The sequence below is a fragment of the Acomys minous genome (genome assembly GCF_964271855.1).
Source record: "Acomys minous genome assembly, chromosome: 2".
In the NCBI taxonomy this organism is placed as follows: Eukaryota; Metazoa; Chordata; class Mammalia; order Rodentia; family Muridae; genus Acomys; species Acomys minous.
The window spans coordinates 22,766,556-22,789,318 of NC_140484.1; the positions used below are offsets into that span (position 1 = coordinate 22,766,556).

Genomic DNA, 22,763 nt, shown 5'->3' on the forward strand with positions numbered 1-22,763 from the left:
GCTAGTGCGTGAAGTCTTGGAAAGTCCTGCTTTAGAGTTCAATGCAAGTAAGCCTCCAGGTCTCTTGGACCCTAGGTGCAGCTTTGCACAAGCTTTAAGCTCTGGCGGCGGAGGCGGCAGAGGCGGCGTAATAAAGAGACCAGTGGCTCCAAAAATCAACGCCCATTTGTGGTAATGTCGCCAAAGCGACCCAATTCCTATAGCTCTGGAGCTTGCAACCCCAGCCAGGCTGAAGAGAAGAGGGCCCCAGCCCAGGAATATATGGGGAAGACAGGAAGGAAACCCAGGGGTCCCTTTCCACCTCGGCTTGCCTCAATCTTGGATGAACCACCAGGCTTCTTCCTGTCTGTTTCCTTTTCTTAGGATGGACTCTACCAGTCTCCACTCTGTCTACACCTCAAAGCAGCTGTGAGTTCCCAAAGAGGGCTTCTGCTTCCAAATAGTACACTAAGCTACACCAATGTGGTCTGGCCTCAGGGCTCTAGAATCTTCCTCTAGCCTCTTCGATCTCCCCAAAGTAAAGCCAGGAGCCTGGCAAGAGGGCAGTTTGGCCCTATGCTTCTGCCACCAGTCACTGGGAATGTTAAGGGAATCCATACCTAGGAGCTCGAGCAGCCAATTCCGAGCACATGGGAACTGCGGGACGCGTGCACATGCACGTACTACACACACACACACACACACACACACACACACACACACACACACACACAGCATTTCCCCCACATCCTCCAGTTACACCGCTTCGGCCAGCCAGTGCCACACACTGCCTTGGTTTGGGCACTAAACGCACCAGTGGCGCGGAAAACAAACAATGACGTGTGTTTGTTTAGAACTGAACATGGGTTCTAGCAAAAGCACACCCACACCCCTTGGGAAGAGTCCATAGGAGATGGTGCTTGCCTTCTGAAAGTTGTTCAATATGTCTTTCCAGCGGTGGTCTCTAAACGCCCTCCTCCCCCGGAGGTTAGTAACAAAATATTCAAATGCCGGAAGGACCCCCACAAACCTAGCAACTGTCTAAAGAGGAATGTCCATGGGTTGTATGACAGCTGCCGCTGTCATATCTTGTAATGATTTGGTTCGCGTAAAGAACGCGAACTTCTGGCACCCGCAGGAACCCGTACGAATTGTGCTGGAGGTAATTCTCAGAAATCTCGGTCCGCCCCTTTTTGGAGAGCGCCTCCAGCCGGTGTGCAAAGCCAGCCAGCGGGGGCGTGACCTGGGGCCCATTCCCAACCCTTTAGCCTGACCCGCCTGTGACCCCTGCAGGCCGGACCGTGACATCCCAGTGAACTCTGCTGGGCCACCCTACCAAGTTCAGCGTGCGCCAGGTCACAAGATGAGCCCGGCTAGCACGCTAGAAATGGCCACAGGGGAAAAACTAAACTTAAAAAATAAATAAGACTCTAACTGGCCATCAAGATCTGCAGAGAGCTTGGCAGGAAAACATTAAATGTTGGAGTGCATGATCATTTAAAAAGCTCTTGAAGGGTGAGCAGGATCAACAAATTACCAGCCCAATAAGAACTTTGATCTAGAAACTTCACCCAAGTTTATTGAGTGGTGGGGGTTGGGGGAGGGAGGGGGGTTGGCTCGCTGGGAAACAAAATGTTTGCCAAACCGTTTTTTCCTATTGCTATGGGTTCAGGGTCAGGTTTCAGGTGGTGGCTGTTTGTGCTGTTTTGTTTTTGCTAGTGGACAGGGGTGGCAGAAATCAGATGGCCAGCACAACCTCTGGGCTTTCCCTTCGGCCCCAGCTAGCTTTCCCTCCAGTCTCATGGGTCTATTCCCTGCAGCTGTTCCCAGTTTTGGCTGGGGATCCAGGCCAAAGCAACCGACTCTTGACAATATCACCTCAGACAGGGTCCCTTGTCCAACTGTTGGAACCTAGACAGGGGACACTCTGTTAAAGGACTGGTTTTGTTGGTGGTTGGTTGGTTGGTTGGTTGGTTGGTTGGTTGGTTTTGCTTGGTTTTGTTTGTTTCTCTATGCTTTTCATCACTTAGTGTGTTTGTTTGTTTGTTTGTTTGTTTTGGGTTTGCTGGTTTATTAATTGTCTGCCTCTTTATGTGACATCAGAAGTCCAAGGGGAAAGAACTATATCTACTCTTTCTCTACAAACTTGGAGTTACTAAACCAGGAGCCTACACATTTTTGAATGCCAATGATATGATGCAGCCATGGGAAATGAGGAAAACCAGAGTAACTTCCATGGGCTTATAGCTGGTACAGACCCCCCCTCCCCAAAAGTAGTCAAGTCTCTTTGAACCATTTTGCCCTGGCTTCTGAAAGGCACCTCTCTAGTTTTTTCTCCCTAAATCAGAATCAACCTTGAAGCAGGCTCTTTTGGCCTCCTCATCCAGATTCAGGCTTCTCAGATGCTCAAAGTGGTGGGCCTACACCACACCTTTGCTCCCTCTGGTGCCTGCCCAAGCTCAGGGCCTGGCCTCTACTCTGACCAGTGGGTGGTTAACTGTCCTGTAAGGGTTATAGGGGGGCTAACTCTAACAGCTGTTAGCCTTCAAGTACCTGATTATGCCCAACTTGCCTTCAGGCCCCAAGATCCACTTTAAGTATAAGGTCAGGAGGCCACCTATTTCCTCCTACAGGGTCAGCCCAGGCCAGTTACAGCTTCCTTGTCCTCTTGCCCAGGAGTGTGAGAACATGGGTGGCAGGTTGAAGTGGGCTTTGGGGAATGATGACAGGATGACAGTGGCTTTGATTTAAGCAGTGGTGGGAACCTCTGGGCTGGAAAAGCCAGCAGACCTTCAGACAGAGTAGAGATGGCTGCAAAAAAAGCAAAAGGGCTGAGTTCTATGTGGCATTGGCTCAGAGGTGGAGTCAGGAAGGTTGGGTGATGGAGAAGGGGACGCAGGACAGCAGTGGTCTCGTAGGTTCTCAGTTTTTCCTTGGTGCTAGTGAGGAGAGTGAAGCAGTAAGCAGAAGAACTCTGTGGGCAGATGCTGCAGAGATGCTCCAAATCCAGGTGCATGGTCCAGATGTGGCTCCAGGTGCAGGGTCCAGAGGGAGGCATGGGACAGAGGCTGTCCAGCATCTAGACTCTCTGGGTATAGGCTACAGGTATGTCCTTCAGTTAAGTCTCTGTACTCCATCCTTTTCACTCTTGGCCCTCACACCAGGAGACCAGCTGCCCAACTGAGCCACAGCATCCTTATTCAACCACTGACAGGGAATGTTATTTCTTGGCCTTCCTGTTTTGATACAAATATCTCTTGTTTATCTCAACTCTCCCATGAAGGGATTATGTCTCAACCCCACATGAACCAGACTGATTTAGAGACATCTTCAGAGAACATATGATCTTCTATATAAATGAGGATATTAAATACATTCTTGAAGTTGGAATTTTTCTTTTCAGAAGTCTCTAGCAGAAATCTGCTGGTGTTGGGCCAGTAGGAGCCCTGGGGCCCTTTTGGTATATCTCTTGGACAAACAACAGGTCGGTCTGGTATCCATCCTGGTATCCTGAACAACATTTTTAAAAGTTGCAAATTCTCTTCTAGTTTGATATGTACACACTTAACTGCCGCCACCACTGCCGCCACCGCCTGGGCCCCAAATCTAAGCTCCCTGTCGGACTTGCCACCTGAAAGTGAAGCCAGGTTTCATTTAGTGAGATAGGTTCTTTCTACCGCCGGCTGCTTTGAGATCTTGGGAAGTGCCTACCGCGTGAGGCGCGCCTGCTACTCTCCTTACCCAAGACCAGCCGCTTCTCCACTGCGGGTGTCTGTAGTTCATTCTATTACTTCCAAGTCTAGCAGAGTTGTCCCATAAGCATTTGTTAGACCCGTGACTCGGTGAATGTGCCCGCGACAAGGACCTTGGGAGCTGAAGATGGGCAGCGCTGGCTGCGTGTGCGCAGCAGCCACTGGGCAAGCCAAGGCTAGAGAAGCAGCGAGTCAGAGGTGTAGCCCATCCCCCGCACCCAAAGTCGTGAGAGGGTGGAAAAACAGCAGGAGCCCGTCCACCGGGTGCACGATGGGCACCGTCTGCATGACCGGGAAGGCAGGTGTAGCTAGCTCCCAGCGCGCGGTGCGCACCAGCTCCACTGCGAGCAGCTGCAGCACCGCCCGCGCTAGCTCCTGGCCCAAGCAGCTGCGCGCGCCGCCGCCGAACGGGAGGTAATGGAAGCGGCCGCAAGAGCCCGGCGCATCTTCACTCTCCACGCCAAAGCGCTCGGGATCGAAGCTCTCGGGCGGGCTACGGTACACTGCGGCTGTCTCGTGCGTGTCTCGGATGCTATACATCACGCTCCAGCCTTTGGGGATCTGGTAGCCCTACGAAGTGAGGGGGCCGTCTTGATCGAAAAGCACCGGGGGAAATGGCAGGAGCCAATCCCACCCCCCTCCCCCGCAGAAGCGCCAAATAAGCCTCCAGGGGCCTGTGATTAATTAACCCTGAAGCCAGAAGGTCTGCATTGCAAGCTCAGCGCCTTCACTAGCGAGCCATAAGATCCCAGACTGCTTCCTCCCACCACCATTTCTTAGTTGGGAAAGTAAGAATTAAAAAAAAAAAAAAAAGATGTTCATGTTGTTGAGAGAATTTCAAAAGGAGGCTGGAGCACATGAGTGCCCATGAAATCGAATATTTCTTATGAGTTTGTTGCCTCTCTTTGCCTGTTCTCTTCTGACACGGGACACTTGTAAGAATGTATCTACCAGCTGTCTGAGCTGGTACAGGCCAAATAACAAGGCACCGTCCCTGCTCTGGGACCGTTCAATTATAAAACTCTTCTTTGCATTTAACTGAAGACTTCCCCGCCTTCCCGCTCAGAGAACAATACTACCTTGTGGGTGTGCTTTTAAGAGGATGCACACCTCCTTGCCCACCCCCACCCTCAGCTCTTTTAACCACCCTGCCCCCTTACCCCCTGCTGGCTATTGCCAACTCTGGGGTGGGGGGAAGTGGAGGATACCTCATTCCCGCTAGGAAAGTGCTCCAGCTACTGACCTACATTCTCAGCCTGTTAGGCTTGTTCCTGCGTCTCCCAGTCCTTGAGCTACAATGCCACCTGTCCCTCAAAAGAGTGCACTTTTCCGGAGCCTGTGGAGGCTCATTACTATTCAAGTTCTCACTAGGGGGGAAACGTGTTGGAATCGCCCAAAGGAAGGCTCTTTCCTCTCTAGCCCCCAGTTTCTCCACAGGTACAGCTGAAGGGGGTGAGCAGGGCCTTCCCTGCGCTCCACTCGCTGCTCTGGAAGCTGGTGGCTCCTCCGTTCCTCTTCCTGTTCTCCTGGGCACACCAGCCACTGACGGCAGCATCAAGTATAAGCACCCAAGTCGCTTCTCAGTACAGCCTTTGGCTGGGCAGCTTCTGCTCTCGGCAGTTTAGCCCCCCCCCCTTTTTTTCCTGGAATTATCCAACACTAAAGATCTCCCTCCTTTTCTGCACGGAGCTCCTGGTGGGTGGAATCTGTCTCTTCAATGACATCACACACACACACACACACACACACACACACACACACACACACACGCACACACCAGCCCTTTTTGCTCAGGGTATTGCAGCAAAGCTATTCAGGCAGAGGGCCCTCAAGTTCTGCACTGTGAATTCCTCAAACCCCAATCCTACCAATCCACCAAACACCCACAGCCTGGCATGGAGTATCAAGAGCTGAAAAAAAAAAATAAACAAACTAACTTCCTCCCAAAAGGTAAACTGAGACCCACAGTAAAGGGAGAACTGCCCAAGATTATTCTGCGATGTAATTGGGCCTGGTTCTTTACCTTGTCCAGCCAAGGGCAACCCAGTGGAGCCATAAGATTTTGTTCTTTGTATTTAGGCTGTTGCATTTCCCAGGAACATGCCCTAAGTCCAGGCCTCGGACAGGTAACAGTGACTAGCTACTTAAGTCTTGTGGGGGAACCGGAGAAGTAGGGCACCGCCTTTGCTTCCCAGCCACATACACTGACTGGCTCCTTAGTAGCGCAGCTCAGAGAAAAATGCTTGCGCTCTAAAACTCGGTTCTAATTGAGTTGATCTAGCTAGATCGCTGATAAAAACTCAAGCATATAAAATTTCTAACCTTGCCAGCTCTTCAGGCACCCGGCTTTGCATCTGTCTACTGGGGTCGGAGGAAAGAGAGTCTGGGGAATAGAAGAGGGCTCAGACTACTTTACAGGAGGGAACGCTGAGGCCCTGGCAGGGAAAAGAGATCTCTGTTCCAAACCCCTTGCCCCCTTCCCACCCCAGCACCGCCGCAAGCATCCAGCGGCCCATGGTGCGGGGCACTTACGTCCAGCTCAAAGGTGCGCAGCGCAGTGCGGTAACCCCCAGACACCGGCGGTAGGAGGCGCAGAACCTCTTTGACTACGCAGTCCACATAGCGCAGACGGCCCAGCACCGCTAGGCTAAGGTCCGGCTCACAGCTGCAGTCCAGGGCAGACCCTGTGGTCCGGGGTACGCAGCCGCAGGCGCGCCCCAGCCCCTGTGCTGACAGCTCCTGCTGGATTTTGGCGATAGCCTCTGGGTGCTGCAGAAGCAGCAGGATGAGTGATGTGCTGGCGCTCGCTGTGGTGAAAAAGGCCGCGAAGAGAAGCTCCACGGCCGACTCCTGCAAGACAGCCAGGAGGTTCTGAACCTACCCTGAAGGTGTAAAGCATCTAAACTTAATCTCTTGGGCTCAGACTAGCGCCTTGATAGCCTACCCTGGCGGCTATACTCAGGGCTCTGAAATCGGTCAAAACTCAGGTCTATCACTTGTGAAAGTCTTGTTGAGTGGTAGGCAGAACCAACATCTATATACACCTGCTTTGGACGAGTTCTCAGAGGCAATACAGGGATATTATTCTGTGCGTTATTCTTACTGCTTTAAATATGTTAAGTCGTTAGATTCTCACTTTCACCCCGTCGGGAGCAGTCACTGCTCCTATTTTACGAGGTTGGAAACGGAGGTTCTGGAAGGCGCTTCAAGTCCCTTCCAGCCGTGGGACTGGGTATTCCTCCCCCCTCCCTCCTTCTCTCTCCCCCCTCCCCCTCCTTTCCTGCGATGCGTCGGGCAGGGCAGAGGCACCTGCAGCCCAGCACCAGCCTTGCTCCAGTGCCAGCAGATTCTTGCTTACCCTTCCTGCCCTGCTTTGCTGAAGGGCATTCCACAGCCCCCCCTTCAGTATCATCCATCAGGGTAGCACCAGTGTCTGTGCTTGTAAGCTGTTTGCAGTGACCACAGCGTGAATATATACCACCCACTCTAGGGCTTGGAACAGAGCACAGCTAGCTTCACTGCTTCTTGACCTCTGAAGCAGACCCATCCTGCCTGCCATTACACATGCTCTAACCTCTATGGGCAAGGGTCCTAATTCTACAGGAGACTTTGTAGCAGGTGCCAGGTGCCAAGGTAGCTTATAAAAGGGGGCGGGGGAGTGTTGACTTGGCAAGGGAAAATGCAGCTCTGAGGATGGGGAGCTTGATCACCAGCTTCAGAATTCAGAAGAGGAGGCAGACATGTCTCATAGGTCGGAGGGTGGCAAAGGCATGCAGCAAGCGGTAGAGTGGGGGGGGGGGCAAAGGATGAGGTCATCTAGGGACAGACTTAGGATTTGATGCTACTGGAAGCAAGGCTACAGTCCAAGGCTTCAACAGCTGGCAGATGTGGCAGTCATGACTGGAACATTCCACCCTGAGGTAATATCCGTGCCTCAAAAGGGTGTTAAACCGGATATGACTGGGTATGGGTCGTGTGTGGAGGGATCGCTGAGGAAGGAGAGTCAAGGGGGGGGGAGGAGTGACCTCCCATCACCTACCTTCAACTCCTGCATAGAGAGCTCCTGGCCGAGCTCCCTAGCACTGCTAATGATCAGGTGCAGCGCATCCCCTGGCTCTGCTGCCTGTTTCTCCTCATGAAGCTTCTCAGCAATGGCCTCATCCAGGTGCTGATACAACTGGTCCCTGGCCCGGATGCCCTGGTGTACAGGGAGAGAGGGCAGACAGCGGTAGGGAGGCTCAGGGGCCAGGCTTGTCTACCTAGAGCTGCCTAGATCGGTGTTTCTCAACCTCCGGGTCCCGACCCCGGAGGGAGGGGGAGGTCTCCTAAGACCATCAGAAAGCACAGATACTTATATTACAATTCATAACGGTACAGAGTAGCAACAAAAATAGTTTCATGATTGGGGTCACTACAACATGAGGAGCTCTGTATTAAAGGATCGCAGCATTAGGAAGGTTAAGAACCACTGGCAAAGCCTGGTGTTAGCTTAACTACACACCTAGCATGTGGTAAGTATGGCTCAATACGTAGTCATATGTGTGTTTATTGTCTACAAACATCACTGTCTTGATAACATCACCAGTCCTCTCTGGCAAGACAAGTTACTGTCACCTAGAGGGCAGAACAGAGAGCTCTGAGGGGCCAAGCACTTGGTTCCTCATACAGCTGCCAGTGCAGGTACCAGGCACAGAACCGTAGAGGTGCAGTTTGCCATGGCCTTGAATCCCCTGAACTAGATTCAGACAAGGTGGTGAGCATCAGTGCTAAGGACACTACTGCATGTTCTAAACATTAGCCTCTGTCAGGAGTTGGGCAAAGGGGGCAGGGATGACTCTCCAGAGTTCAGGAAGCAAGTCCAGCCAAAACATCCCGCTGGGGGAAGCACTGAAACAGAACATGGTAAGTTTTGTAGCCATTCACCTCTGGACTGTGTTCTGTGACTTCAAGGAGGCCTGCTTGTCAATAAAAATGAAAATATCATTTTGCAGGTTGCAAGGACTAAACCAGAAAATGTATGCAAAGTGCCCAGCGCACAAGATTCAAGATTCTTTTTTTTTTTCAGGTGTATCACATTTATTCAAGCGACTGAACGCTCCAGGGCAAAGGGAGAAAGAAGGCAGGACCTAGCTCCCTTAAGCTCTGAGGCCCCGCCCATGAAAAAGCAAACAAACAAACAAAAAAAAAACCTTCCTTCTCTGATTCTGAAACCAGCTGGGAGCCTACACCTCTAGATCTGAGCTTTACCCGTCCGTCAGCTTTATCTGTAGCCCTCCGGACCCTGCGCGCTCCCACAATGTCAACCTTCCAAAGGGTGTTGAAGGCACTACGTTGAGAAAGGACAGGCCGCCTGCCTGCCTGCCTTGAAGCCGGCTACAAAGACCCAAACTCAAGAAGGCTACCCTGGCTGAGCGCGTGAGTCAGGAGCATCCCATAAAGGGTGTGTGACTCTCCCCGGGTCACACAGAGAGCAGCCTTGGTCCCTACCAACCACCACCCCATCGCAGACTGGGCCCCGTGCTTGGTCCAGGGTACCACATCTGGGGAGGCATTACCTTGCGCAGGCCGCTGAAGGGTACATCCAAAGGCAGTGAGAAGAGGTTCTCCACCAGCTGCTCAAAGGTCTGGGCCAACCTGGTGCACTGCGCTTCGTCCAGCTGCAGACCCAGTAGGATACGCACGGCCATGCGGAAGGTGAGCGCTTTGGCCGCTTGGTAAACAGCTACCGATCCTCGGGTGGTACACCAGGAGCGCACCTCTCGCCGCAGCGCCCCCTGCAGCCGTGGCACGAATCGCTCCAGAGCGGAGCGGCTGAACACGCGCGCTAGGACCTGTAGGGAGCGCGCGGATCAGCTCAAGGAAAGCTAGCCTCTTCTGCGCTGAGACTCCGGGAGCCTGAAGGCGACGTCCAGTCCCCTTCTTCCTCTTCTGAGCCACACAGGCCTAAACTTGCTGGCTTGAATTCTTCCACTTTGATTTACGGAGTCCCTCCCATCCACCTAGGCTCCAAATGCTAGCTGCCCCACAAAGTCTTCCCTGAATCCTCTTAAATCTGAATCTCCGTAGCTGTAGGCATCTGACACAGAAGATCTAGAATAAAGGGCTTGTAACCCTGCCCATAGCTTTAAAACTCAAAACCCGGAAATATAAGGAGACTTACCCCGGCCCACCTGTTCGTTTATTGAGGACCCTGGTCAAGTTCTTAGTATACAGAGCACCGCAGGCACCCAGGAACCATGGATCTTAAGTTCCTTTGCTTTCCCCCTCACCTTACGCCGTTGCCGATGGGGCTCGCCAACCGCACCGAGGAGTGTATGTGAACCTAGCAGAATGTGCGTGCTCCTCGGCCACTGGCTACGCACCAGGCGGTGCTCGCCCAGCAGGATGGTGCGCACATTCTCCGCACCGCTCACGCGGATCACTGGCCTGCCCAGAAGGTGCGTCTTAAACACCGTCCCGTAGCGCTCGCGGCGGGAACTGTGGAAACTGGAGCCCTGCAAGCAAGGCGGAGCTTGAGGGGCCTCTGGGTCTGCAGGGCTGCAGACCTGTCCCAGACATCTCAACTGCCTCTTCCTTAACAGGCCCCTCAGCTACGTAGACGCCCACTGGTGAGGTGAGACTCAGGCTTTGGGAATGTGAGTGTCCAAGGATGCCTGGCTGTGATGTGGCTTAGCTTTTCAGTCTATGCTTGCAAGACGTGGGTACCACATTTCTCAAATCCTCTATGCTCCTAATTTAGAATTTCGGTGACACAGGGTTTCATAGAAGAAACTGAGTAGTTAGGCAATGGGGAGGGGTTGAGTAATCCCCCCCGAATCCTGGGTAAGGATTTCTGTGAGGTGCCCTGAGAACTAAGAGCGTCCAACGGGAGATGCAGAAAACGGGGCATTGCTCAATAAAACTACTCACCTGAACCAACCAGTGAAGCGTTTCACCCAAGAAAGGCCAGCCCATGGAGCCCTTGGGTAGGGGCAGTGTAGAGGCTGGATCCCGGCTCAGAGTCCAGCGGAGCGTCCAGAGTTGTTGGGCCAGGCCAAGCAGCAGACCTGCACACACGAGTGCAGTGGCCGCAGCCCCCAGCGTGGACAAACAGCTCAGGCCCCAGGAAAGCATGACAAGACTGGGGGTGGGGGAGGGGAGGATCAGGGAGAGGGCCAGGCCACTGGGAAGGCAGACTGCTCGAAAACTGTGCAGAGCTCACCTCTCCAGTCCAGAAAAGGCCCCAGGTTAGGAACCAAGCCAGAGATTAGTAAATTCAGACAAAACTGCTACTCTTAAAACAAGACTGTCAGCGGAAGGCGGCAGTGACTCTGAGTGCTTAGAGAATTTGCCTTTCTGGAGGCTGGAGTCCCAGGACATTTCCCCTGACTTAAGTCAAAAAGTGCCATCCCTCCATGGTGGGCATTTGCCTCCGGAATGTTCCCACCTCCTCGGAGCAGAGCAGCCGGAGGAGACCCGAGGCTGAGAGAAGCAACTCACCAGTGCAGCCAGCCACTGCTGCGATTCTGGGGGCTGGCTGCAGACCCCTGCCCACTTTTCTCCTTCACTCGGTTAACCCTTCTCCGCCTCCCCCTCGGACACGTTTATATTGTCTCTCTCCCTACGGACTGGTCTTGGGTCATATAACGTGACGTGTCGTCCCACTCAAGTGTAATGATTGGGAGCAGTGGGCAGCGGCGGGCTCACCTTGCGATCCAAACAGGGAGTGGCATCTGGGCGGGGACTGAGCCCCAAGAGTATGCTCAGGCGGGGCATTCGGTTTCGCAGTGCAACTTCGGTGCTCCCTGTGCACGCACCACCGAGTACCACCAGTGTAAGAGGCCCACATGAGGCTGTAGCTCCGCGCCTGGCTATACTTTAGGCTCTCCCGTCTCCAAGCCCCTCTAGTTCCCCACCCATGAGCCTCAAGACCTCTATTGTTCACCACATCAAGGCCAAAAGGTCGGGGTAACTTCCCCTTTGCTCAGTCTCTTTCAGAAAAAGTGGGTTGTGGCACTAGCTTTCCGATGGCGGATAGCTGGGGCTCACTCGGTTCTCCAATCTGCCACTTCAAGGGAGCCTTTGGGAGATGGTAATTTCACTGCCCCTAAGCTTCACAGGGGTACCCCAAAACCCTTCAGAATCCTGTAGCCAGGACACAGCTCTAGTCTCAGGACCAAATCAAGTTCTTGCTTCCTTTTCAGTGCCCATCTCAGGAGTAGGCCAGATCCTGCCCTGGCCCCCCGGGGACCTAGCAGCTTGCATCTTGGGCTTTTGTGCCCCGTTCTGGGCTGCAATGCCTTTCTGCCTACCCAATAGCTAACAAAGCAATCTGGAAATGTGGGGAGATGGGAGGGGAAGCGCAGGTGGGGTGCCTGTTTTTTTGGAAAGAGTACAGAGGAGCCCAAAGGGTGCCTGCTCCAGGCGATATGGCAGATCCTCTTTCCAAATGCCCGGATGCCTGAGCCAAAACTAGGAGTGTTCCCAAGAACACAGAGAGTGGGGGCCAGTCACATTCCAACGTCCTCAGAGCTGCTGAGCACTGCTCCTAACGTCCAGAATGCACTGTCTTAAGAATTATTGTATTTCTTCATGTAATAATTTTGAACAGTGAAGTTACTTTCAGTATTTTGTCAAGAGAACTAATATATTCTGTTTTGTGTTGTACCCATTTGGATAATTGGCCTGAAGGAGGCTGTTTGAAAGGAGAAGCTCTGAATAGTTGAAACAGCATCTTGAACAACTCTCAACCTTTTTAATATTTTATCACAAAATCCAGGCATTAAGCATAGCTCCTCACACTTATTTTACAGAGTCAGGTAATCTTACAGGCGTAAGTCCGGAAAGTGCAAAGGGGGTTACTTCAGCATAATTACAATGGAGAAAAAAAACAAAGGTCAGGTTTACATCGACGTTTGTGTCACCGTGATTTGCCCAAAAGAAAATGTACATTTGCTGCAGGTTCCAGAGTTCAGTGGCTCTGGCTTGTCCCCACAGTAGACAGCGTCCATCTAGTCTCTGAAGAGCGTTAACCTGCACCAGCTGTAACTTCATTATGCTGAAAGAACATGGCTAACCTAGGACAACCTACTCTGGACATACAAGGCCCTTCCAATGCCTTCTCTTTTAACTTAAACCAAACTAGAACTTTAAAAAACGGGTCAGCTACAAGAAATACAGACAGAAATATTAACTTCAATGAACAAAACCAACACTTCAGAAAGTCTACACTCTTTCTTCATTTTCAGAAGCTATCCAAATAACAAATGATTCTTCACCACTGGTGAGCTGAGTTTGAATCTCAGGAACTTTCAAGTTTTTTGTATTTCCTCCTCAGAATAGGCAGAACTAAAACTTTTAGGTCATGTAAGTCACATTGAGGTGAAAATAAAAGCTAAAATTCCAACAATGACAGCAAAATAAATATTCCCTTATCAGCAGTGGCTCCATCCCAAACTATAACTGACACAAAGCTCCTTCAAGTTTAAATAGAATACTTACAAGCAGAGACATACATTTTTCTAATATTTGCAATCTGTTTCATATACAATTTATTGGGTTTATATATTACACTTTTGACCTTTCCTCTAAAATTGAAAAAACTTAATGTTACATGTTTATATATAAAATAGCAGTATTCAATTACTTAAAAATCCATACAAATGATGTTTGTTACCATTACTTGTTTAAGCCCTCATCAGTGTATTTCTTCTGCTGTAGATTTTGGGTTCTGTAAACAAAATATTGTCTCATGACCAGTGCTGGCCACTGAGAAGCACTTGGCCATGAGTGTGACCTGCCTACATGTGCTGGGACATACCAGTCACCAGGCCTCTGAGTTGTTTCACCACCGTCTCTATCAGCTTTTCTCTGTCTCGGTCGTTCTTCCGGAACTGGGCAAATATGTTATTCTTCTTGTTGGAGTCCTTCATCCTACAAACACATACAGACGTAAAACTGATGCCTCTGGGATTGATGGATTGATGGATTGATTTCTTTCTTTCCTTCCTTCCTCCCTCCCTTCCTTCCTTCTTTCCTTTTTTTTTCCTTCTTTCTTTCAACATGCTCTGAATTGTCCACCACTAACTCTGTGCTTGAAATGAAAAGCAGTACTACCAAACTTCCTGAGACAGAAGCCACATAGACAGTGAGAAAGTGACAGCCTTGCACTAGCAGATCTAAGAGTGCGCTGCCTGATGCCGTGTTATTTCCTAATATCAAGCCATAAAGTTTGTCAGGCTATCTTACATGGCTGTAACACAGCAAAGTGATGGGAACATGAAAATGGGAACAGTTTTAAGATGTAATGGTTTTGCCTTAAAAGTATTTTAGGCCATCATAAAATAAATTTATATAAATTGTGAATAGTTTCTTACTTTTTTTTAAATAAAAAAACCCACAGGTATCTTCAAGTTTGGAAAAACAATATACAATTTTAACATAAAACTGTACATTTTAACAGTTACTATTTTAAACAAAATATGACCAATTGAAGAAAAAATCTGCCATGCAATGAGGGAAAAGGAACACACTGCTTAGGTGCACCAGTAAACCCTAGTTTCTCATTTTCACAATATAGTTTTTTCAAACCAGATATTTCCCTACCTGCAAAAAATGCAAGATTTAGCTACCATTCCATTTCTTGGCTCTATTTTGTTTTATTTTTAAGTACCTCCAATTCTTGTACCTCCAAGCAAACACAAACACTTTTCTCTCTCTCCTGTTGGGGGATGGGCTCAGGGCCTAGCATTGCGCTTTGCATTCCAGGCTTCTGCTAACATATTTGTAAGGCAAACTGAGCCTGAGATTTTCAGGGTACATTAGGAAAAAACATTTTCCTCACATATATAATCAAAACAACTTGGAAAGAAAGAGACTTCTCTTCGGTTCATCAAAACGGACTGAATCTCTCTCTTCCCCTCCCGCCTTCCTTCCATGTTTTCAATCTCACAATATAGCCTTAGCTCCCTCAAACTCAATCCTCCTGCTTCAGGGCTGGGATTATTGGCACATGTCATCCTATCTGGCTTTAAAACTCCATCTAGACATTTGTCTTTTTTTTTTTTTTTTTTGGTTTTTCGAGACAGGGTCTCTCTGTGTAGCCTTGGCCGTCCTGGACTCTCTTTGTAGACCAGGCTGGCCTCGAACTCACAGCAATCCGCCTACCTCTGCCTCCCGAGTGCTGGGATTAAAGGCGTACGCCACCACGCCCGGCTGACATTTGTCTTTTTAGAGACATTTCTAGTTCCTTACCGCCGAACCAGAACTTGTGTAGAATGCTATCCAGAATAAGAACACACGAATATGGTTTTGAGAACATACTCACTTCTCCAAGAGAGTGAGGGCCGAGTGTGGGTTCACTCGGAGGTACTTGGAAGCTGGCCGTCCATAGTCAGCTAGGTAAGTGGACCAGTCCCAAACCATAAACAAGTCGAGGAGCTGAGCAAGAGAGTGGAAACATCATGTCAGTTTTTCAACATTTATTCAAAATCAAGAATATGCTTCTTGTTCATTTCCACATGATTTTCTTTTTCTTTACAATAAAATAAAGAGCATAACCGGTGTACTTCACAACCAAAATAGTATTTTTTTTTTTTTTTGCTAAATTTTTCAGTGGTCACACTTTCTGGCATTTTCCACACAGCTGTAATGAAACCCTCTAGCAGTCCCATCAACACCTGCCTGATCTTTGTACACTACCTGGGGCTCAGGTGAGGCTTGTGCCACCTGTATGCAGAACAGGAAAGTGCCTTTTTTTTCCTCAGAGGCATGTTTACCTTTCTGGGAAGCTGTTTGCAGCCAGACTTTCCTAAAGTAATTTAAAGCAAAAGCTCAGATAATCTCAATTAAGGGCATTAAACGCCCTTGCTGGGTTCTCCTCTGGGATGGACTGCTATCATGATGAAACACCAGGCTTCAGGACTCTGTCTGTTAGCTCTTGCTAATTATTCTGTATAAACAAACAACAACAACAAAAGACATCTGTTTTCCGTAGTGTCTCAAACCCGACCATCCGCTTTATAAACTCCACTTAGAATCATTGTCAAATATTGTTATAATCTTTTAAAAGCCATGCGAGGCCAGCCGAGAGCATCAAAGTCCTTATCCACCGTTAAGCCCTAACCCTTTAAGCCCTTTAAAAAGCCAACTTCCTATCCTTCCCCACCTGAGTTGCTGCAGAAAGCCTGATGCTTTACTTACTATCTCCTGAGTTTTTATGTTCTTTTTCAAAAAACATAGTTTATAAAGAAGGGATCTATTGGTTTTGCTCTCACATGAAGGAAGTGCTTATATTCATCCACAGGATATGTGTGTGGACCCAGTAGCTCTAAGCGGAATAAAAACTTTTAAGGTAATTAAAGTCACCAAAAGAAAGATTAGGAGAAACTCATTTTAGGGGGGGAAGGTCAGGACTTGTTTAACTCTTTTTTTCACCATTAATTTGTAACTGTTATACATACAGACCCCTGTAAAAGCTAGAAAATGCAATAATATGTATTTTTTATTTTAAATATTTATTTTTATTATTTTATGTGTAAGAGTGTTTTGCCAGCTGGGTGCTTGCCTTTAATCCCAGCATTTGGAGAGGCAGAGGCAGACTGCTGTGAGTTCTAAGCCAGCCTGGTCTACAAAGTGAGTCCAGGACAGCCAGAGCTACACAGAGAAACCCTGTCTAGAAAAGAAAGACAAATAAACAAACAAATAAATAAACTAACAACTAAATAAACGAGTGTTTTGCTTGTATATATGTCTGGCCACAGGCACCACATATGTGCCTGGTGCTGGAGGAGTTGCTGAGCCTCAGTGTTGGTGCTGGGAACAGAACCTGGGTCCTTTGCAAATCATACTCTCTTAACCACTGAGCCCACTTTACAGCCCGGAGATAATGAAAGTATTAGCAACTAACGATCACTATTTATTTTCAGATAAGAAAACATTCTAGGCCATAGCAAAAGTTGAAACACTGTTACAGAAATTCTAGTGAAACAATATAAAAAGGATACTGTCTGGAAATGGAAAGAGAATATACGCATCCTTTTTTACTGTTGTTTGGTAACATATCTTCCCCATGGAACATTAATTTCATATACTCAGGTGGTGGTGCTGTGGCTGACAGGCTACCATTCTGCAATGAGTGTAGGAACCACAGAATAGTCATTCTCTTTGGATCAGTAAACAAGAACACATACACGACATACAGGAGAGGAAAATAAGAAAATAAATAAGAAAAATAATAAAGGTGGGGAAAAAAGTTGGCACAGAGACAGTAATCTCTAATGTTTTCTTATATAACAAACAAAATTAAAAGTCTAAATGTCACTATCAAGAATCTGGTGCTTAGTCAGACCTAGAATGAGGAACACGGCATATACTCACTTATAATTGGAGACTAACCCAAGAGAGATGTCCCAGGGAAGTCTTCACTTAGCCGGAGACTGGGATGGCTACTGGGACTTCCTACTGGGACTCTAGGTGAGAGAGGTAAGGAAGAATGGGGAAATAGAAGGATCCAGAGGGTTCTAGAAACCTACAAGAAGACCATTAAGGCTGGCAGATCTGAACCCAAGCGGGTCAGCTCAAACTACAGTACCAAGGACAATCCATGCAGTAAACCCAAAACCCCTGTCCAGATCTAGCCAATGGACAGCACATTCTCCACAGACCACTTCCCCTTGGTGGGGAGGCCTGGTGACACTCAGAGGAAGAGTAAGTAGGCTACCAGGAAGAGGCCTGATAGGCTGTGATCTTACAGTGGGGAACAAGGTCTCCTTCTGCCAGAGACCTAGGGGAGGGGAATAAGATGAAAGAGAGAGGGAGGGGAAATGGGAAGATACAAGTGAGGGGATAGCAAATAAGATGTAATCTGAATAAATTACTTAAATTAAAACAATAAAAGAATCTGGTGCTTAGTGTGCATTCTACGTTCAATGCCCAGCAGTACTACAAGGGGGAAAAAAAAAAAGACAACGTGGTAAAACAGTGTGGAAGAACTTTACAGTGACTATCACATGCCTAAGAAAATCATCTACCTGGAATTAGATGCTTAGGATGCACCTAGTTACAGAAAACACCACAAATGAAAGAAAACTTGATGTGTTAAGAATGATTACTTAAATGGGGAGTTACAAGTAACTTTACTATTATAATATTCTACACTGGACATGCATTAGCGCTAGAGTTCAAAATAACATTTACAGCCAGTTGGTGGTAGCACACTGTAAGGCGTGGCCGCACTCAATGATGGTGGCAACAGCTATATCGCTCCCGTGCATGCGCGGACGTAAGCCCTCTCAATGCACCCCTCCCGAACAGGGACATGCAAATGAAGTACTCAGGTGCGGCCCTCTCCACTGCAGGTATGCTAATGAGGCATCCAACTACAGCCTATGAGACTTTGACACGCCACGTACGGACTGTATTTAAATGGCGTGCTCACGGGCATTTGGGGTCTTTCGCTTCGGCTTCAAGGGCGCTCCCAATAAAGCGCGATTGAGAAGAATCCTGGTGTCCGCATCGTTCCTGCCGGCGGGAGGGCGCGACAGCACACGCCTTTAATCCCAGCCCTTGGGAGGCAGAGGCAGGTGGATCTCTAAGTTCCAGGCCAGCCTGGTCTATATGGTAAGTTGCAGGCCAGCCTGGTCTATATAGTAAGTTCCAGGACAGCCTGGTCTATATAGTAAGTTCCAGGACAGCCAGGGCTACACAGAGAAACCCTGTCCCTCTTCTCAAGGAGTGTACATTATTAAGAAGTGGTGATAAATTAACAAAGAAGTAAGTTATATTTTGATGCTAACAAAGAAAAAAATTTTTAAAAGATTATTTACACAAATCCTAGCAATCTAAACTCTATTAACCAGGAGGAAGCTATCATCAGCTTACTGTGTAGAATGTCGCAAACCGCAAGCGCCTGCCACTCTCCTGCCTGCTGCTCAGTGTCTGTGTCCTACAGGGTAGTGGGTGTGAGTAAGCAGGGAGAATGGAGACAGGAAGCATGTTAGAGCTTCATCTTCACATTCAAATTTCTCCTTTCCACGTGCTGGGCAGTCGGAGGTCTCTGGAACTTTGTCAAGCAAAGCCTGTACGGCTTGTCCTCATGTCTGTGACACACATAGGTTTCTACACAGTCTGGGTCTGGCAGGAACAGCATGACCCCTCATTTGTTGGGGATGGCCTAGAAAGAACATAACTGCCCCACTGTCAGGAAGAGATGGGAAGAGGAGGGGGTACTGACAGGAAACACCATCCTCAGCCCTGCCCTGAGGATTGCCTCTCTGGGCCGTCCAGATTTCACAGGATGCTGCGTTTTGAATGTTAAAGCCCCCATTACAGAAAACATATCACTCTAGTTCAAGCTTTGCTTCCTTCAGATACCAGTCAACAAACAATAATACATTTATAGTAATCACATAAAATCCTTTAGTCTTGGGAAAAGAAAAATCATAAGACCTGGTCTCAACAGGTGAATTTATTAGTTATCACGGGTATGTGGAGTTCAAAGATGTAGATCGAACATGAACAAAAACAGAGCATCACCACAGTATCCAAAAGCAACTCTGCAAGTGCTCATTAAAGGATAAAGGGGGGCACATGACAATGAGGACTGGCATTAAGTTCTGTGAGCGAGTCTGTTCCAGTAGCCAAGTAAAACAAGTCTTCAAGTCTTTCGGGGAAGTAATGAGGTATGGATCCCATAAAACCACACAGCAAAACAGCGGGTTTCAGTTCCATCTCATCGGGTCTAAAGATCACTGGCAACTAATAACCCTTTTCAGTAAGGACTCAAAGTTACCGCCAGAACAATTGTAGCACATCAAGTGGATTTATGCCAATAGCTGTGAGTTCTAAGTATCACTTCCTTAGTGCTTCCTGTGTGTCCAGCAAACAAAAAAAGCTTAAGGAATGAAATGGTTGCATGGGTGGTCCCATTTATATGTTCAAAATAGCTGAATCACTGAGGAATTCCTTCGTGCCGGTGGATCCATTTAGCTGGCTGACAGCTTCCCATCCTACAGACTGGTCCCCAACCTGTAGATTCTTGGGGTCTCAAACCAGTTGAGACCACTTTGTGCAAATGACACAGTTAATGTAGGAAAACTTAAAACCATTCTACAGAACTCCTCAGAGTGCCCTTTGCCTTTGTAAAACCGAATCCACAGTGCCAGGACATTTTTTTTTCCCCTTGAATCTGGTTTAGTTTTCTTTGTTTTGGGTCTTTTGGATTTTCCTTTTGAAGCACTTCAGGGGCAGTGACCCAAGACATAAGATAAATAAGAGTAGAGAAAAAGCAACTGGGGACACCAGGTTTGCTTTTGTAAATATGAACATTGACCTAGGGGCTCAGGGCCAGCGTTAGGCCCCCGAGTTCCCTTTTCCAAACATTAAATCCACCTGGGACCTCGAAGACGCTTTGCAAATTCCAAAAATAACCCAGAAGATTGTTTTTGTTGTTGTTTGTTTTTTCCTTCACCTTCAGGAAACAAAGCCGATGCAGGGTTCCTAGAGTGCTTCAGAGACTTAAAACTCCTAACCCCAGTCAACACCAAGGATGGACACTTGCGCTTCAAACAAATCTTTAGTAATTGGCTACTGGGTATTGAAGAAGAGAGGTCTTGGAAAAGACATGCTGGGAAAATACTTGTCTGGATGATGGTGTCAAATGAGCGCCACCTGCTTTCTAAAGCGCCAGATGGATCCTTTTCTGTGAAAATACCACATTACAAAACTCTAGATGAAGCTTAGGAGAGATTTTTAGATAGAGCTGCTATGAACTTAGTCACAATCCATACAGGGGGCTACGCAAGGCTAGTAGCCACTGGAGTGCTGGCCCAGCATACTTGAGGCTTTAGACTCAGCCCTCAGCATCCCAGAAACCCTGTCATGGCGGTGCAACCTGCAATCCCAACACATGAACAGTAGTAGAGACAGGCAGGAGTTAGAGCCAGCCTAGACTACAAACGACCCTGTTTCAAAACGCCAAACAAAATTTTTCCTTTAGCCTCTTCTTTCTCTTGTCTCCCATTGTTAAAGGCCTTGAAGCTGTCTCCACCCAAGCCTTCTCTCTTTAAATGCCCATTTTCCAAGCCTCTTTCCTCCTTGGGGACGTTCTGCTCGCCCTCTGTAGGGAAGCTCAGGGTGCTGTGTGCTACAGACATTTATAGGCTTTAGTCTTTATGTCACTTCACTGTGGAAGTAAAACGTTCTTTAAGTGTATTTTCTTTCTCCTTCTTTTAAAAAAGTATTTCAATTTTCCTTCTTTCCTTCTTTTTCTATTTTGAGCTAGGGTTTTACTATATAGCCCTGGCTGGCCTGGAACTCTCTATGTAGACCCGGCTGACCTCAAACTCAAAGAGACCTGCATGCCTCGGCCTCCTGAGTGCTAGGATAAAAAGCCCACAAACCCTCACCAGCCTTCCTTAGAGCATCTGCAGTGCTGAGCTATTGCTATGTGACAGTGCTAGGCGAGTTTGGAACTTCAAAGAAAGAAGCAAAAAATGACAGCAAAGATAGTCAGATTTATATACATCTACATTTGCCAGAACTCCTGCAGCTTTCGTGGCTACAGGAGCATACACAAACATGTATAGGTTTGTATGTTAATTTATTAAAATTAATTTTTTTCAAAATAATACATAGCAAATAATCAGATGGAGTGTGTCATAGAATGAAGAACTCACTGCCCCCCTCTCCCACTCTCAGAAGAACAACACTAACTCCCATCTAGTTTGGTGGCTGCCCATATTTGTTCAATAGGCTTGTGCTTTCTAATTTTGGATATATACTGTTACCACATAAAGAGTTTATCTTACTTAAATGACATTCCTGTTTATAACAGCTATTTCACAAATTTTCTCTTTTCACTTTTATAACCTTAATACAATTCAAGTTACATCATTATAAAGGTTTTTAAAAAATAGTTTTGAAGCTAGGCATTGGTGGTGCACACCTTTTATCCCAGCACTCGAGAGGCAGAGGCAGAATGATCTCTGTGAGTTTGAAGCCAGCCTGGTCCACAGAGTGAGTTCCAGGACAGCCAGAGCTACACAGAGAGACCCTGTCTTGAAAAAACAAAAAGTAAGTAAGATAAAATAGTTTTGAGGTGTAATGTACAATTCACCCACTTCAAATCAATGATTTTCAGTATGTTCACAACGTTTGACACCATTTCAATCCATTTTAGTTTGCTGCCCAGCCCCCATAAGCTATCAGCAGTCATTGCCCAAATGGCAATCCTCTAACATGTTCTTTTATAACTGGCTTTTTCACTTAGTATATTCTCTCAAGGTTCACCACACTGTAGACTATTAGTACTTCCTGCTTGTTGTTGATGAATTATAACACACACATACACCAGAGAGATAGACAGACAGACAGACAGACAGACAGACAGACACAGAGACAGACAGACAGACAGACAGACACACACACACAGAGAGGGGGGGGGAAACGCATGCAAAATAGTTAACATGCCTCTGACATTTTAGTAGTATGCATTATTCTGAAGGCTGGGCTGCACTAGGTGATGTTTAACATGTGCCATAGATGTACAGAACATTTAGAAACCAAAGCTCTGCTTCTGAGGGTTCCTTCTGTAAACCCACAATGGCACCACCTAACGCACCAAATAAACATTGCCAGTCATACACTGGATGTTCTGTCTGGATTCATTACATCAGCTGCTGCACTTATGTAAGTCAGCTATGTGAAGCACCCAGGCTCCCAGCATGAGGGGTCAAACCTTGATCCTCAGGAGGCGCTTCCTAGACTTGAGATTCTTTCTGATGAGTCATTTTGCCTCATTAGAGCACTGAAGAAATATGATAGACTTGTGTGAACTGAGTTTGGGAGAACTCAAGCCGTAAATACGACAATCTAGATTAGCTGAGGAGGGGAACTGCTGATGTCTCCGAGCTCAAGGACGGGCTAAGATGGAGACTGCTGAGAAGCAAGCAGGAAGGGAGTAACTATTTTTTCACATCTAAGAGAATCTAAGTGGATGTCCCATTAAACCCCACTCCCCACGTGAGATAACGGCTGTGATTTAAAATAAAGTAC

General features: G+C 47.8%; 2 protein-coding genes across 7 annotated transcripts in view; both read right to left on the bottom strand.

Moving 5' to 3' along the window:
• Positions 1-3,796: 3,796 nt before the first annotated feature.
• Positions 3,797-10,844, bottom strand: CYP26C1 (cytochrome P450 family 26 subfamily C member 1; the record flags this gene model as incomplete). Its single annotated transcript, XM_084762538.1, has 6 exons — positions 3,797-4,301; positions 6,264-6,581; positions 7,771-7,929; positions 9,287-9,562; positions 10,001-10,225; positions 10,641-10,844. 6 exons carry the CDS (start codon positions 10,842-10,844, stop codon positions 3,924-3,926), a joined length of 1,560 nt encoding a protein of 519 aa, XP_084618664.1. The 3' UTR covers positions 3,797-3,923.
• A 1,601-nt stretch (positions 10,845-12,445) lies between these two features.
• EXOC6 (exocyst complex component 6) overlaps positions 12,446-22,763 on the bottom strand; it is a 141,233-nt gene continuing 130,915 nt past the window's right edge. For 5 of the 6 annotated variants that reach the window (XM_084773032.1, XM_084773034.1, XM_084773033.1 and 2 more), the window contains 2 exons: positions 15,037-15,149; positions 12,446-13,643 (listed from right to left, as the gene is read on the bottom strand). In XM_084773032.1, coding sequence (XP_084629158.1) covers positions 13,511-13,643; positions 15,037-15,149 — 246 coding nt within the window. In that variant the 3' untranslated portion in view covers positions 12,446-13,510. The remainder of the gene's footprint in view (positions 13,644-15,036; positions 15,150-22,763) is intronic. The other variant, XR_014777439.1, reaches the window with a different exon arrangement.